Consider the following 17,500-nt stretch of genomic DNA (forward strand, 5'->3'; position numbering starts at 1 on the left):
GTAAACTCTAACACACACACACACACACACGCGCGCACAAACAAGAAATTTCACCAAAACACTTTTCCTCGCAGTGACGGAAGCATTTGTCCGTCCGTACGATGCTGGGCTGGTGTACCGCAAGGAGGCTCTCGTCAACTGGTGCTGCAGCCTTCAGTCGGCCATCTTGGACATTGAAGTGGACCGCCTGCACCTGACAGGACCCACGGAGCTGGCAGTCCCGGGGTACAGCAAACCGGTCAGCTTCGGAAAGATGTGGGACTTCCCTTACAGACTGGCAGACTCAGGTAGGTGGTGAAGGGGTAACCAAACAGGTGTACTGACTTAATTAGGTAATAGAGGAGGGACTTCACTTTCTCCAAGACTATTTGCAAAGGCCACAGAGATGCCTAGCTGGGTTCTCAAGATTAATAATGTAGAAATGTTGTTAATCTATCAGTAGAACCATTAAAACATTCTTGAAAACCCGTATTATTTCATCAGGAGTATTTTTCAAGGCCACAGAGATACCTAGCTGGGTTCTCAAGAGTGTTTCTCCTGTTAATAATATAGAAATGTTGTTGATCTGTCACTAAAACTTTAAAAAACATTCTTAAAAACCTGTGTAGCTTCATCTAGAGTCCTTTTGAAATAGTGGTGCTGAGATGTTTCAGAGCATAGGCCTTAGATATGTGAAAGGTGTATGATATTCATTTTGGTTCTTGAGCTATGATAGTATTTGTCAAGTCTTGCTAATGATGAACTGTAGCAGTACTGTTGTCTGCACTGTTTACCACCACAAAGACAGGTGTGGTGGTTTATGAGATGCAGTAATACCATTCACAGGAGGGCATGGCATAGCTAGCTGGACAACATCACAGACTGGTGTGTCTCCCAGCAGCTCTGGTGGGGCCACAGAATGCCAGTGTACCACATTACTGCAGCAGATGGCGAGGAGGTGTGGGTGGCGGCTGCTCGGAGGAGGATGCAAGGCGGAAGGCTGTGGAGAAGGAAGGTGTGTGTGTGTGTGTGTGTGTGTGTTTACCTATTGTTAGTTTGGATGGTCTGATATATGGCAGAAATTTTACTTTTTTATTGTTTTTCCTTCAGTTGATATACTTTCTTTGTGTTGTATCTCCTAGTGTTCCTATTATCAGTATTACCTTGGGGCAAAGCTGTACCAAATTGTAGTTTTTCTGTACAGTTGAGGTGCAGTCCTTGTCTGTATCACCTTTATTAACCTACTCTGGGTTCCCTTCTATATTTCTGTGAGGGAAAACTGCATTATTTTATATCATTCAAGTGTGTGTGTGTGTGTGTGTGTTTCTGTCTGTCTGTCTGTCTGATTTTATTCTAATTGGATGACCTGACTTGACCTGAATATAAGGAGAAGGAGGAGGAGGAGGAGATAGAAGAAGAAAAGAAGAGAAGGAAGAGGAAGATAAAGAGAAAGTGTGTGTGTGTGTGTGTGTGTGTGTGTGTGTGTGTGTGTGTGTGTGCAAACCCTCATTAAAAAAATAAACTTCATGTAGCAATAGATGAATAAAAGTTTTGACGGCTACGTTAATAATCGCAACTTTCCGTCTTCACCCTGTGCTCCTCCCCAGGCACACCCTTGACCTCCATGTCCACCCAGCAGGAGGAAGATCTGGACACCTGTTTCTCCTCTGGCCTCTCCCTTTGCCTCGCTGGGGTGGCCGGGTCAGGGGAGGGGAGAGACCATGCCTGACCTTGCTCGCTTCTACGCAACGACCTTGAAGACGGGTCACGGCATCCTCTTGTGGGTGGCTCAGGTGGTCATGCCGGGACTCAACTTGACGGGGAGGCTTTCCTTTGAGGTGAGGTCGTCTGGGTCTTGGTCTCCTGGTTCTGTCCTCTCTTATTAATCTTGTTTTTGTTCCTTTGTCTTATGTATTATCACAAACTCTGGTAACTAATTGTAGGCGTGTAATTAGTCCATATATTCATTGGTATATAACTAAAATATCTGTTAATACTGTAAACTCTAGCATTACTAATCGTTTGATAAAAAGATGCAGATTTCAGAAGGCTAATAATGTTTATAGATGGCGATAGATTGAAAGAATTGACTACCTGTGTGTTACCTCTCCTTCCTCTTATGTAACGTGATATTAATTGTTATCAGTATTGCCTGTGTTATATCACCTGTGTTATATGACCCTCCCTCCCCAGACTGTGCTGCTGCATGGCCTCCAGGGTGATGGTGGCGGCCACAAGACGTCCAAGTCCTGGGGCAGTGTGATAGACCCCCTGGATGTCATCAGTGGGGTGTCCCTGGAGGTGTGTGACTTGCTGGTGCTGTGTGTTCTGTACTGGTGTTCATTGGCTGTGGTGAGCAGTACCTTGACAGCAGGTGATACATGAATATTTGTTAAAGCCTCTTACCAAGTGTATTTTTTTGAAGGAATGCTGTAAAGAGAGAGAGAGAGAATTTTTGAAGGAGCACTAAAGAGAGAGAGAGAATTTTTGAAGGAGCTAAAGAGAGAGAGAGAATTTTTGAAGGAGCTAAAGAGAGAGAGAATTTTTGAAGGAACTAAAGAGAGAGAGAGAATTTTTGAAGGAGCTAAAGAGAGAGAGAGAATTTTTGAAGGAGCACTAAAGAGAGAGAGAGATTTTTAGATATGATGTCAAAAATTGTGTTTATAATTCTGTTTTCTCTCTTTTTTCCTTCTTTTCATCTCTTCTCTTTTCTTCCTTTCCCTCTTCTCTACTTCAATTTTCCTTTTCATCTGTGTTCTCCTCTGTTTTTCACCACATTTCATCCCTTCCCTCCTCCCTCACACCCTCTTACCCTCTCACCAACCCCTCATGCCCTCAGGTACTGTGCGAGAGGGTGGAGGGGACCCTGAATGCGGAAGAGGTACTCGCTTGTCTCGTATGAAGTCTCCCACAGGCATCCCAGAGTGTGGAGCTGATGCCCTTCGCTCCACCCTGTGCTCCACCAACTTCAGGAGTCAGTGTGGCATAGATAGATGTGGATGACTGTGGTGTCTTGTCTTGTGTGGAGTTACAAGGTTGGTGTATGGATGGGTAAGTGAAGTAGAGATAAGATTCTAATTAGTGGTATTGTAAGATTAGGTAGGAGTGCTGTTCGTCTTCATCAAGGGCTGACGTGTTGTGTGCTGAGTGAATGAGGCTGAAAATTTTGTGTTTTGGTATATGTAGGAGATAAGATTTTAATTAGTGGTTTTGTAAGGTTGGATAGGAGTGCTTCTCATCTAAGGTGTTGCATGTTGAGTGAGTGTTTAAATATATTTGTAGGAGATAATATTTTAGTGGTTCTCTTCCCCAACAAGGGTTAACGCATTGAAAGATTGTTGTGGGTGAGAATAACGGTGAAAGTTGTGTGCTTTATCTTTGTATATGTAAGAGATAAGCTATAATAAGTGTATTTGTAAGGTTAAGGCAGCAGTGCTTCTCTTCCCCAACAAAGGTTAAGGTGTTGAAAGAGTGTTGTGAGTGAGTGTGAGGTGGGTGTGAAAGCTGTGTGCCTTGCCTTGCTATGCGTTTGTACATCTCTCATAACACTTCCCTGCCAGACCACCTGTGTGTGTGTGTGTGTGTGTGTGTGTGTGTGTGTGTGTGTGTGTGTGTGTGTGTTATATATAAAATATAAATAAATAACTACATTTCTACTCTACTGATGGGAGAAACACGCTTTAAAAAGGCTCTATTTGAAGTGGCACAGGTTTTTAAGGATGTTTTTTATGGTTTTAGTGACAAATTAACAACATTCCTACATTACTAACAGGAGAAACACTCACGAAAACCTCTGCTAATCATCTTTGTGGCCTTTAGAATCAATCGTGAAAGAGAGAGAGAGAGAGAGAGAGAGAGAGAGAGTGTCAGCTAAACCAATTCAACTTGATATGAGAGAAAATCTAATTATCTTCCATTAACAAAGAACTATCGCCCCAAACATTGAGTGCTGGAGGGTGCGTTCTGCATTGGCAGCTGGCATGAGCGGGTGACAGGAGGCGTGTGAGGCGCATGACAGCTTTAGTGACAAGTTCATGCTGGCAGTGGTGCAATATTATGCCCTCAACACTCTTTCACTTTAAGGGCTTGGAAACCACAGTGCCTTCAGATTTGTGGAGAAGTGTGTGTGTGTGTGTGTGTGTGTGTGTGTGTGTGTGTGTGTGTGTTTGATAGTTATATTAGTTGTTTAAATCATGCTGTGCTAATATCTATCCCTCTATCAATGTGTGTGTGTGTGTGTTGACCTATTTGCATGAAACAGGGGAAGAGGGAAGAGGAGGAGAGAAGAGGGGTGCTTGGGAGATGAAAATGTATGTATGTATGTATGTATGTATGTATGTATTAATATTTTCCCTATCATATACAAAAACACCCTTGAAATCCTATATAGAACTTGCCATAGAACACACTCACTCTCTCCCATGTGCCCACTCCCTCTCACCCACCCTCTTGTCTCCCACACAGCTGCACACCCCGTCCTGCAGCCTCAAGGCACTCACCTCTCCTTTTCCAGTCATGGGTGCCTTGCCTCCTCCTTGCAACACCACCACCACCACCACCACCACCACTGCTGCCATCACCTATGAGGGGGAGAGACTGTGATGTGGCTGCGGGTGGCTAGGTGAGGCATTGTTCTGGTGTTGTTGGTGTGAGGTGTTGCATTACCTTGAAATTCACAGGCCTTCCACAGCCTTCCCACTGGTCTCCTTGTCCTGTCCTCCTCCACACACCATCCACAGGCCTAACCTAACCAACCTAACCTAACCTAGCCTAACCTAACTTAACCTAACTTAACCTAACCTAACCTTACACCCACAGGTTCGGAGGCCTCCAGAGAGCTGCCCAGAGTGAAGCTTGTGGTATAGAGGGACAGCTGCTGATCATCAAGCTTACATAGTGACTGGAGGAAAGTGGGAGGAGCCTGGAGGGAGTGATGGAGGTACAGTACTTGGAGAAAATCCCTTCACCATGACAACTGGGTGTCTGCTGTACAGGCCACTAACCAATGGTGAGAGAGGGAGAGGGAGAGGGAGACTGGCTAATGGTGGATGAGAGAGAGAGAGAGAGAGAGAGAGAGAGAGAGAGAGAGAGAGAGAGAGAGAGAGAGAGAGAGTCATGATAAAGGATATTGAGCACAGACTTCACCACTGGGAAGTACTGACTGGTTGGTGGCCGTGGCTGTTCACGCACTCGCTCTTGCTGTGGCTGGCATGCTGTTCTGTCCTCTCTTGTTCCAGGAATTGCTGTCTGAGGTTGTGTGTGTGTGTGTGTGTGTGTGTGTGTGTGTGTGTGTGTGTGTGTGTGTGTGTGTGTGTGTGTGTGTGTGTGTGTGTAGAAGCCATCATCATCAACCACAGCAGGTGATAATGATGGTTCCTGCTTTCATCGTCATCGGGGCTAGCCAGACCAACCTGGGGCTGTACTCTGGGGTGACGCTGTATGCCTCAGGTGGGTCTGGAGACCCCAGACATGTGAAGCATTCTCCATACATGGACGGATAAGGCCCTTGTACAGAGTTAGCAGCTGGGGGGGGGTGAGAAAAACTGGCGGAGACGTCTCAGAACACCTAACTTCATAGAAGCTGTTTTAGCTAGAGATGAGATGTGAAGTTTCCAGTTCAGATCATAAGTAAAGGACAGACCGAGGATGTTCAGTGTAGAAGAGGGGGGACAGTTGAGTATCATTGAAGAAGAGGAGATAGTTGTCTGGAAGATTGTGTCGAGTTGATAGATGGAGGAATTGAGTTTTTGAGGCATTGAACAATACCAAGTTTGCTCTGCCCCAATCAGAAATTTTAGAAAGATCAGAAGTCAGGCGTTCTGTGGCTTCCCTGCGTGATATGTTTACCTCCTGAAGGGTTGGACGTCTATGAAAAGACGTGGAAAAGTGCAGGGTGGTATCATCAGCATAGGAGTGGATAGGACAAGAAGTTTGGTTTAGAACGGTCAGAAAGGAAACTTGAGATGAAGTTACAGAGAGAAGGATAGAAACCGTAGGAGGGTAGTTTTGAAATCAAAGCTTTGTGCCAGACTCTATCAAAGGCTTTTGATATGTCCAAGGCAACAGCAAAAGTTTCACCAAAGTCTCTAAAAGAGGATGACCAAGACTCAGTAAGGAAAGCCAGAAGATCACCAGTAGAGCGGCCTTGACGGAACCCATACTGGTGATCAGATAGAAGGTTGTGAAGTGATAGATGTTTAAAAATCTTCCTGTTGAGGATAGATTCAAAAACTTTAGATAAGCAGGAAATTAAAGCAATAGGACGGTAGTTTGAGGGATTAGAGCGGTCACCCTTTTTAGGAACAGGTTGAATGTAGGCAAACTTCCAGCAAGAAGGAAAGGTAGATGTTGACAGACAGAGCTGAAAGAGTGTAGAAGAGGGGGACAGTTGAGTGTCATTGAAAGAGGGAATAGTTGTCTTTTTTTTTTTTTTTTTTTTTTTTTTTTTTAATGTAGGAAGGACACTGGCCAAGGGCAACAAAAATCTAATAAAAAAAAATGCCCACTAAAATGCCAGTCCCATAAAAGGGTCAAAGCAGTGGTCAAAAATTGGTGGATAAGTGTCTTGAAACCTCCCTCTTGAAGGAATTCAAGTCATAGGAAGGTGGAAATACAGAAGCAGGCAGGGAGTTCCAGAGTTTACCAGAGAAAGGGATGAATGACTGAGATTACTGGTTAACTCTTGCATTAGAGAGGTGGACAGAATAGGGATACTTCAGAGGTAAATATGATTACATCGACTTACTGTTTAAGGACTTAAATATACTAACTTTCGACCTCTTAAAGAAATATTTCATAGCGCTGACCATATATAAAAATATTAATGGTAATGATCCTAATAACATAATATTTAATATATTCCACCATAGCCAAGGTACCCGAGGAAATCATCTTAATCTCATTTGCCCACAAGCAAGAACTAGTTTGTATAAATTTTCCACACACTGTGTTGGTCCCAAAGTATGGAACATATTGCCTGATGATACAAAAAATTGTAATTTCAATATTTTCAAAAAGTAAAATGAAAAAGTTCCTGTTTAATAGTCTAAGTCAAAACTGAGATCTGTAATAAAGTTTTAGTATTTTTTTGTATATTTGAATGATGTAGCTTATTACAAACATAACTTATCTTAAAGATATTAGCCCCTAAAAAATGGTGTAATAATATTGTGCCACCCTGTGAGGAATTACCAGCCTGGTATATAGAAAGATTATTATTATTATTATTATTATTATTATTATTATTATTATTATTATTATTATTATTATTATTATTATTATTACAATGGAACCTTAGTTACTGAATGCCTCCCTTTCTGAGCAAATCGGTTTTCTAACAATTTTGAAATGATTCATTCAGTTGCTGTACCATAATTCAGTTCCTGAACAAAGTTATTCGATTTCATATATTAAAAGACATAGCAAAAGCTACCATTTATTATTAATTTATAGTTTATTTAAATATTTTCTTTGTTTTATATATTTGAAGGAGAGACACAGTGGGTAAGACAGTAATTCAATCTTTGAAATAAGGTAAATGTGATCCTGTTAAAGATCCTCAACGTAAACAAACAGGATTTGACACTCAGGAGTAAGCCACCTGTGGCTCTTGATGACCTACAATGCCATCACTACTTGAACTGCATTTTCACAGTAACTTTTCAAAGCAGCAAGATGTCTAAGTGTTATGATTACCTTCATTTTGGTGGTGTGTGTGTTGTTCCTCTGTGTCACTCTGTAAGGCTTCCCTCACTAGATTGGTGATAATGAGAATACCTGCACGCTCCAAACAAAATCTTCTGTATCCTGCGTCACTAAGCTCACCCAATGCATCTTTTTTTTGGATAAATAATTTTTGAGTTTTTCCAGCAAAACTGCCCAAGCTGTGCAACTGATCCTCATAAAGTGAAGGCAAGAGTACTTTCCCTTTTCTATCGGAGGCCAAGGGGCTAAAAGAAAGGTGTGAATGAGTGTGTGTGCGTGAAAGTTCTGTGCCTCATCATGACTACCACTTTTTTTTGTGAGGGAGACTGCTTTGGTACATGTATGTATGTATGATCATCATCATTATTATTATTATTATTATTATTATTATTATTATTATTATTATTATTATTATTATTATTGTTGTTATTATCATCATCATGCACTTTAACTCTGATGCTGACTATGGGCAAGCAAAGAAAATTCTTATGGATAGATTTGGAAACAAAAGTATCATGGCTGATGCTTACACAAAAAAGTTAATGAATTGGCTACCGATCTCTCAGCATAACGGTCCAGCATTAACAGCAATCTCAGATTTTTTGAAGTGCTGTCTAGCTGCAATGAAACACACTTCTCATTTGTCATTTCTGAACAACTGTAGAGAGCAGAGAGAGATGCTAGCAAAACTCCCTAATCATATTGTTCATGACTGAAGAAAGCAAGTAAAGACATATCTTGATACTAACAGTAACAGCAACACTCCTAGCAGTGATGAAGAGCACCACCCACCCTTTAAAATGTTATGTGAATTTATCCAGAAGGAAGCAAAAGGAGCAAGCAATCCCTTTGTTTACTGGGATTCAGTAAATACAGAAGGAAATGATTGGATCAAAACTCAAACACAAGCAGCCAATTGGAAACCAAGGGAATCAAACGCCATGACAAAAAATAGAGGGAGTAGAACTTTCATGGCTAAATCAATTGAGGAAAAACCATTGTGCTCATGCCAAAGTAAAGGAAGTGTCCAAGCCAACAAACAGTATCCCAAGGAGCAGGAAAGGAAAGGATGGTTCTGTCACTACTGTACAAAGGATCATGATTTAGATGATTGCAAGGAATTTGCCAAACTTGACAGTAATACTATCAGTAAAACAGATCACCTGAGAGGTAATGAAGACCTGCCGGTGCAGCTACACAGATATTGCACACCTTATTGCATAAATATTCTACAGTCTGGGAGCAAACGTAGGATATTCCTTGAGTATATCCCTGAGAGTGGCTGAGTCCAAGAAATGGTCAATGAGGGTGTACAAGTCATGTTGACCTTGCAGCATAAATGTAGCAACGAGAGGACATTCCGTGACATAATGACGCAGTGTGTCCCCTTGGTGCAGCACACAGCACACAGCACATGCCAGGAGAAGCACCGACTTCCCAAAAGTATTTATAGCCTAAACTGAGCCTCATTGCCACCTTGATGCAATGTGTCTCCCATAGGTGGGAGACATGTACATAGTGAACACTACTGCCACTGCCCCTATGGCAACAAAGCTCCAACTGATCACTAATGCTACTATGTACAAAGTCCTTAATGCTACTCTTAACATAGCCCACAGTGTACTCAGCACCAGGGTCCACCTTGTCATCCTGAAGGGCACATTGAGCAAGGCAGTCTGCCTCTTCATTAAGCGGGATACCCACATGAGAGGGTATCCAGGTGAAATGGACCGTGGCACCAGCACCTTCCAGGGTACGGATGAGATCAAGACATTTATTAACTAGATCACAGTCCATGGGGGACTTACCCAAGCAAAGCGATCGTTGGGTGGTGTCCTGCATGCACCTTTCATCCTGAAAACCTACAACCATGCAGCACTAGATAAATGGCATAGTACTGATCCTGGCAGTGACTCAGGTCAAGGTAACAAGTGTACTGTGTACTCATATGTCCAAAAACAAATGGTCTTAGACAAGAAATAGATGGAAATTGGAATGGACAAGGCAATCAGGTTTAGTCCCCATGTCATTAGGTTAGGTTAGTTTTTTTTTTTTTTTTTTCTCCCTGACTTATTGGTGTGATTTTCTTTGTGTATGGTGTACTTTTCTGAGGTACTGGTATGGTTTTCCTTATCAGCACTGCATGTGTCCTGTTACTGTTCTCTGTTCTTGTAAGCAGTTCATTATTTACCTCATGTGTTCTCCCTGTGAGTGGAGTTGCCTTACATTCAGATCTATAGAAAACCATTATCAAATGGCAGATAACATTTTATGCCTACCATCTTAAGAGATGGTACCTGTAATAATACTGTAATGTAGTTGTTAAGTGCTGCATCATACGTGTATGTGTGTGTGTGTGTGTGTGTCAAGCTAGCCACCAGCCAGTGCTGTATTGACCCATACCAAGTCCCCAAGCCTTCAAGCTCTTTTGAGCCATGTGACATTTCCCCAGTGGTAATAAAGCACAAAAGTTATAACTAAACTCCATATTTGCGAGCAACTATACATAAGAATACCCAATAAGGGATCTAAGAGTGAAGAGAGTTACATGGAATGTGATTAGAATGCTTAAGGCTTTAACAGTGCAGGTCTCCCGTCTCTTGTTATGTCTGTGCTTCATTGAGGTCAGCAATCCCCAGGAACTCATCATCCACCACCTCTGTCTTGCATGTTGTACCTGTAAGTGTGGTAAATATGCTTTATAGAGGGCCTGCCTAGTGTAGTCTTGCAGCTTCCCTTATGCTCTTATTTACATGGCAGGATATGTTAGACTTTCAGTCGTTAAGGTATGTTATGTGCTTTGCCTTGGCATCACTGTGTGGGTTTGTCAGCCGGTCCATATACTGTACTAGGTAGATAGAACTGAAGGTTATCATTGTTGCTTTCAAGTGTTAGGTCTTCTAAATTTCACCTCCACTGCTTTCAAAAGCCTCTAGATGAAGGTACACAAATGTTAAGAGTGCTTATACAGGTCTAATGCCAAATTAACAAGATTTCAAATTTATCAACAGGAGAAACCTTGAGAACCCATCTATGTGGCCTCTGAAAATGGTCATGGTGAGAGAGCAGAGCATTTCAGAATACAAGCCATTATGTCACACCTGCATCACTACCCACCACATACTCCAGCAGCAGCAGCAACAGCAGCAGCAGCAGCAGCAGCAGCAGCAGCAGCAGCAGCAGCAGCAGACAGCTAAATGCTGCACCACCCATCAAGAGGATGAAGACTGCAGCCACATCAGAGAGGCTGGCTGTGATTTTTAGTCTTCCTGCCCCATGTTGAGGTTCCTGCTGATAGCCATTTGGTCCTCAGCTTGTTCATCAGGCCTGACTCACACATCTTCTGCAGACTGTGGGAAGAATAAGGATTTGTAGAGAAAGAAAGTCTGGTACGGAAGATTGAAAAGAAATATTGTCATTGTGGAAAAAGCTGAAGTGTATTATGCTTTTATGTTGTGTAATAATGTAGTAGTAAAATGCAGGCTGTATGGAATGAAGGCACATCAGGATTTTATAAGATTAAATTTTACAGGGAAGATTAAAAAGGAATATTGCATCATTGCATGTCCCTTGCACCTTCACCTCTGACTCCCATCCTTTGCAGTTCCATCCCTCCATCCACTTTCTACTTTCTCCTCGATCTTAATTCACACACACACGCACACGTGCACACACACCTGTGGTCAAATATCTTCCTGAAGGGTGAATTTTTTTTGCCGCCCAATAGCAATGCCTCCTGTGATGTACTGGACTGGCAGTTCCTTGCTTCTGGAGGAGTCTGCAATAAGAAGACCACGAATGTAGTCGCTGGTTGTGACATTCACACCTATGAACACATACTTATCTGCCAAGTGTTTTTTTTTTTTTTTTTTTTTTTTTCATTTAACTTAATTTTTTTCTTTTCTCATGTAAGAGGAGGACTGGCCAAGGACAACAAAAAGAGCAAAAAGGAAAAAGACCCACTGACCTGCCAGTCCCAAAAGAAAGGTCAAAAAGATCATAAAAAATTGGAAGATAAGTTTTATGAAACCCCCCTCTTGAAAGAATCCGAGTCATAGGAAGGAGGAAATACAGAAGCAAGTAGGGAGTGTGGGATTAGCTAACAGTGAGATACTGGTGGTGGTTATGCTAAATTGGGAAATGTGTGTAGCTTTATCTAAGTGAAGAAGGAATCTGGCTAATTTATCTTACCTGATGGAAGAATCTTAGTGTTTTTATTTATCAGAGGTAAGATAGGAAGCAAATGTTTATATGATAATGACAAGTTTGCATCTTTATCAATTATAAGGAGAACTAATTGATGTTTTTATTTTCTCCCCCCCAAACTGCTAACTCTGTACAAGGGTCTTATCCATCCAGGTGTGGAGTATGCTTCACATGTCTGGGGAGGAGTCCACTCATACTGCTCTTCTAGACAGGGTGGAATCAAAAGCTTTTTGTCTCAACATCTCCTCTCCTCTAACTGACTGTCTTCAACCTCTTTCTCATCACCACAATGTTGCATCTCTAGCTGTCTTCTACTGCTGTTTTCATGCTACTTGCTCTTCTGATCTTGCTAACTGCATGCCTTCCCTCCTTCCATGGCCTCGCTGCACAAGACTTTCTTCTTTCTCTCACCCCTATTCTTTCCACCTCTCTAATGCAAGAGTTAACCAGTATTCTCAATCATTCATCCCTTTCTCTGGTAAACTCTGGAACTCCCTGCCTGCTTCTGTATTTCCACCTTCCTATGACTTGAATTCCTTCAAGAGGGAGGTTTCAAGACACTTTATCCTTTAATTTTTGCAATAAATGTACCCAAACATCAGGCACACAAAGAGATGAATGTTCCATGAGAAGCAATGAAAAATAAAAAAAAACTCTAAAATCTTGAAAAACACCAAAACATCAAAAAGACAAAAAAAGTGGAGAGGCTTGACAGATTTCCACATAGTTGATGTGAAGGCCAAGGTGGACAATGGAAACTGACGTCCACCTTGACCTTCACATCAAGTACGTGGAAACCTGTCAAATCTCTCCACTGCAGCCCATTCCTGTCACACAAGAACCTTTGAGCAATGTTAGTGTGGACTGTGTGAGGCCACTACCCGCACCGCTCCAGGTAATCAATATTCACTAGCCAGCACAGGTGGAGCCTACAAAAACAAAATGTCAAGTGACTCTTCAGAACATAACATAACATAGGAACATAAGAAATAAGAGAAGCTGCAAGAAGTGACCAGGCAGTCCCTGTATGAAATATACCCACCTATTTCCACCTATCATCCCCATCCATAAACCCAGTCTGACCTTCTCTTAAAGCTCCCTAATGCCCCAGCACTAACAACATGATTACTGAGTCCGTTCCACTCATCTATTTGAGAACCAATTTCTTCCTCTCTTAATCCTATCTCAGTATGGGTTCATCATGCTCTAAATCAATTTTCCACCCACCTTTAATAATCTGTTGGTGACAAATTATCAGCATTACCAATCTTTGTTGACTTCCCCAAAACCCTTCATGCTGTCAACCACAATATATTTCTACAGACTATATCGTTACAGCACACGAGGTACTATACACTAATGGTTCAAAGCCTGCTTGACACATACAACCCAGTGCACAGTCCGTGATAGATACAAGGCCAAATAAACATAATGTCAAGGCTTTTTTGTTGTTTATACCAAAAGAAGGACTTGTATTCACTTCCACTGAAAATATCTCTTGCTCACTCCCCTCCTGTTTGTTTTGAAGAACACACTGCCCAAACACCTCAGTAAAATGTAAATTTAGGGCAATAGCAATACCAGGCTGTCATTTAGATGCAGTAAGAGTAAAGACTACAAGGAATCTGGAAGAGGAAGAGGAAAACACACACACACACACGCACACACACCTGTTGGACAAAGCAAGGTGACTGTCCATTCTTGTTGGTATCTGATAACTGCTATTGTTGGGAATCCTCTGAGCCTGAAAAAAGAGAAACAAACTTATTAATTAAACACTCACCATTACCAAGTATACACACACCCACACACACACCTGTTGGACATAGCAAGGTGACTGTCCATTCTTGTTGGTATCTGATTGGTATTGTTGGGAATCCTCTGAGCCTTAAAAAAGAGAAACAAACTTATTAATTAAACACTCACCATTACCAAGTATATACACACCCACATAGGACCCCCCAGACCCTCCCAGACCCAGAGAAAGATAAGCAATTCCTTTCTTCAGATCTCTATGACTTAATTTCCTCACCCAAGCCCTTCAAGACACCTAATAAGAACCCCTAAATCCTTCCCAAGCTCCCAGTACCCCTTAGAAGACCTGAGGGCTGAGGAGTGTCCCTTACGCAAAATTGACACCTCTGGAAAATGCATTGGTAGTGTTGTTCATTGTAATCAAAGACCTCAGTGAGAGTGTAAGGAGTTTTAAATGATGCTGTGGGGTCAGTTGTAACAGCACTAAGAGGCAGGGTGTTCCAGAGATCTATGCAGCTCAGATTAGAACTGACGTCTGGTCTACCGATACGCGGGGAGTGAGTTAATGGAGACACTGTTAAGGGTTCATGTGCTAGTATTGCCGAGTGGTGAAAAATCTTGCAGTATTTGATAAGAGCGGCAGTAATGAGCCTTCCCTGCACGGAGTTTCAAGTGGTTGGCATAACGTAATTTAGATAGGTCGCTCATTACTTTTCTCCATTTTCGTTGCAAAGATTCAAGAAGTTTCAGTGGCACCGTGTCTTCAATACTGTGGGTCCAAATTCCAGCAAAGGCCTGATGTGGGATGTGGAGAGTTTACCGTAACTAGAGGGTACGGCACAGGGTACACATGAAAGTTCTAGGCAAATTTGTTCTTTTAGTTGTTACATGCAGTAAAACCATCACAATATCTCCTTGAATACGTCATACATACTCTGAATAATTATGTATGATAAAGAAAATTTTACAGAATCAATAGCAGGTGCAGGAAGAGAAGATAACATATTCTGTAACTTTAAACAGTAGGAAAGAGGCTGGCGCGGTGTAAACATGTTCCAATAATTATTTTGTGGTAAATAATATCTTTGAAATACACTTACATGCTCACATGATTGACTAAATATAGTAAATTTTAATTATTTCATTAGTTAATCCAGTATTTTTTTTCTGATTATTGATACTTTGTTCATATAACATAGCAGTTTGTTATTTTTATAACTCTTCCTTATCAACATCGAATCTTACACCCAACTAGCGGTATATTTAAACGTATATGTGAGCGGCATATTTACCTAGCGGTATATTTAGAGTTAGTACGTACCTTTGCTTCTGCTGAGCCAAATCTGACACGAGTGATAGGATGAAATGAAGAAATTATGCGTAAAGAAAAAGGTATTCATCTATCAATTCCTACCGCATACTGTGTTAACTGATGGAATAAAACCTTTTTCCCCTGTTGGTCTCCTCTCATAAAAAAAAAAAAAAAAGGAATAGAGAAATTACGCTGGAGACTTCACGTTTTCAATAATACTTAAAGAAGTAAAGAAAAGCGTTAATCAATCACACCATACCACATATACGTGTTAACTGATAGAAAAACACGCCTATTGGATCTGGCAGCCACGCCCTCAACCCTCCGTGGAATACATCTTTCACCTTTCATCTGACACCTCGGTATAAGGGTGGTACTCTCTCTCTCTCTCTCTCTCTCTCTCTCTCTCTCTCTCTCTCTCTCTCTCTCTCTCTCTCTCTCTCTCTCTCTCTCTCTCTCTCTCTTATCAAATATGAGGAAAGGTAATGACAAAATGTTAAATTGAAAATGCGACATAATAGATGCTCCGGAATGAAAGTTTTGAATTATACACAAATTACTGAGAGAGAGAGAGAGAGAGAGAGAGAGAGAGAGAGAGAGAGAGAGAGAGAGAGAGAGAGAGAGAGAGAGAGAGAGAGACTAGAAGAGGATAAAAAAAAATATTAATGACAAAGGTAGATGAAAGAGACCGAAGCTGTGGAGAAGAGGGAGAGGAGGCAGAGAAACATGGGTTATTATTATTATTATTATTATTATTATTATTATTATTATTATTATTATTATTATTATTGTTATTATTATTATTATTATTATTATTATTATTATGATGATGATGATATTATTGAAGAAAATAAACAAATAAAACAAACATAATACTTATAAGAATTAAGTATTTTTTTTATATATTTTCACCAATAATTAAAAGTAATTACAAAATGTTTTCCTTTTCTGTATTCTAAATATTATGCAACCCAAAAAATAACGCCATTCAAAATAACAACAATAATAATAATGATAATGATAATGATAATGATAATAATAATAATAATAATAATAATAATAATAATGTTAATAAGAGAGCCAGTATTATTTTATGCTAAATATATATGTGTATTATCATGTATTTAGTTTGAATATGTGTGGGAGTCCCTGTATGTGCATGTGAGGACCCCTTTAGCGAAGTCTGGCGGGAGGGATGACGTGGGGACGCCAAGCCGCGGGCAGTTGCCGCCAACATTCAGCCATGGGGAGAAGTGCGCTGTCTTTGGTCTCCCCCGGGCCTTTGTTCTGCAGTTTGTTCTCGCAGTACAGGAGAAAAGTGCAGATAAATCATTCATTTGTGATTCCAAGAGAACACAAGAATCCGTGAAATGAAGAAGGACTGAGAAAAGTAAGTATATAGATGAGGTGGTGGTGCCGGTGCCCGCGCGTGGCAAGTGACCGATTCTTCTGGGCTGGCCACACGCTTTTTCTAGGTTGTCAGGTCTCCACCACTGCCACGTGTAGGTCTGGAGGTCAGGTCATGTCAGGTCACCACCAGCCACGTGTAGATTTGGTGAGTTATTGCAGGTTTGACCCCTTGTGTGTTATGCTTGTGTCTTGAAACTCACGCCATCTTGCCCTGAGTCGGGTCCATTTGTTGCATTTCCACGTATTGTACCCACTTGTTGCGTATCTGCGTGGTGCATCGTTGTTCCGTGGTGCAATATTATGTTTATATGTTATTTATTATTATATTTTATTATTTATATATTATTTATTTATATTATGTATTATGTTTCTTCCTGACCGTAGTCATGAGTGAAAATGTGCAGTTGGCTGCGGCCACGTATGTTTTTTTTAAGATTCGGTAAATTTGCAGTTTCACCCAATATCCCTAATCTCTACCCATACCCTCCCCCAAGCCCTCCAGCAAGCTTGTGGGCCTGTGGGAAACGGTTTTTTTTGGGGGGGGCACATACGAGTGATATAGACTTTGAAAATGTAGGGAAATTTCCCTAGAAGTCGAGGAAATTTCCTAAATGTAGCAAACCAAAAACCTATTATAACCAGGGAGTTGTGCCCCCTTGAACCCAGTATAGTATAATCGAACACAACCAGAAAGCCAAGGTAATTAACCTAACACGCAGTTAGAGCGTCTGCGCAGCATTGATAACAAACACACGAACACATTCCAGCATTGATAACAAACACACGAACACATTCCACCATTGATAACAAACACGAACACATTCCAGCATTGATAACAAACACATGAACACATTCCAGCATTGATAACAAACACACGAACACATTCCAGCATTGATAACAAACACACGAACATACACACTATCCTTTCAATGACTGGAAACAGAATCCCAGCTAAAAACTGAGGTAAATCTTTGAAATTCCGTCCCGACCTTATTATTGGTTTGCGACAAAGTAATATGGAGGTAAAAATGCTCTTGGCAGTGTGATGTACACCTTGGGACACTGTACTGACGTGATTTATTGGGGGAAACTGCAATTATTCCTAACATTCTATCAGATGTATCACTTCCTCCT

At 41.2% G+C, this 17,500-nt stretch overlaps 2 protein-coding genes and 1 long non-coding RNA gene across 35 annotated transcripts in view; 2 read left to right on the forward strand and 1 right to left on the reverse strand.

Annotated features, from left to right (window-relative positions):
- The window catches only part of LOC135100092 (valine--tRNA ligase-like), a 13,426-nt gene extending 1,445 nt beyond the window's left edge, over window positions 1–11,981 (forward strand). The window contains exons 4-11 of one of the 20 annotated variants that reach the window (XM_064003024.1): window positions 75–287; window positions 826–994; window positions 1,619–1,817; window positions 2,173–2,280; window positions 2,894–2,953; window positions 4,493–4,600; window positions 4,798–4,918; window positions 11,597–11,981. In XM_064003024.1, the coding sequence (XP_063859094.1) occupies window positions 75–287; window positions 826–994; window positions 1,619–1,817; window positions 2,173–2,280; window positions 2,894–2,953; window positions 4,493–4,600 (857 nt within the window). In that variant the 3' untranslated portion in view covers window positions 4,798–4,918; window positions 11,597–11,981. Of the gene's footprint in view, window positions 1–74; window positions 288–825; window positions 995–1,618; window positions 1,818–2,172; window positions 2,354–2,818; window positions 3,031–4,443; window positions 4,601–4,797; window positions 4,988–10,694; window positions 11,240–11,596 lie in introns of those variants that run through there. The other 19 variants (XM_064003015.1, XM_064003026.1, XM_064003027.1 and 16 more) reach the window with 19 other exon arrangements.
- LOC135100094 (uncharacterized) lies at window positions 10,154–15,192 on the reverse strand. Of its 14 annotated transcripts, none has more exons than XR_010268540.1 (6): window positions 14,659–14,697; window positions 13,706–13,776; window positions 13,560–13,633; window positions 11,361–11,461; window positions 10,801–11,033; window positions 10,154–10,360 (listed from the first exon to the last, which is right to left on the reverse strand). XR_010268540.1 is itself a non-coding variant. In XM_064003034.1 (6 exons), the coding sequence occupies exons 1-5, from the start codon at window positions 15,042–15,044 to the stop codon at window positions 11,005–11,007; spliced, it is 354 nt and encodes a 117-aa protein (XP_063859104.1). In that variant the 5' UTR covers window positions 15,045–15,171; the 3' UTR covers window positions 10,154–10,360; window positions 10,801–11,004. The 14 variants fall into 14 exon arrangements, 8 of the variants coding, with proteins under 8 accessions (XP_063859104.1, XP_063859106.1, XP_063859110.1 ...); XM_064003034.1 differs by lacking the exon at window positions 14,659–14,697 and adding an exon at window positions 14,966–15,171; XM_064003036.1 differs by having other exon boundaries at window positions 14,579–14,694.
- A 960-nt stretch (window positions 15,193–16,152) lies between these two features.
- The window catches only part of LOC135097524 (uncharacterized), a 3,900-nt gene continuing 2,552 nt past the window's right edge, over window positions 16,153–17,500 (forward strand). The window contains exon 1 of the long non-coding RNA XR_010265765.1: window positions 16,153–16,346. This is a non-coding gene — a long non-coding RNA (uncharacterized LOC135097524). The remainder of the gene's footprint in view (window positions 16,347–17,500) is intronic.

This window comes from Scylla paramamosain, chromosome 4 (assembly GCF_035594125.1).
Source record: "Scylla paramamosain isolate STU-SP2022 chromosome 4, ASM3559412v1, whole genome shotgun sequence".
Classification (NCBI taxonomy): Eukaryota; Metazoa; Arthropoda; class Malacostraca; order Decapoda; family Portunidae; genus Scylla; species Scylla paramamosain.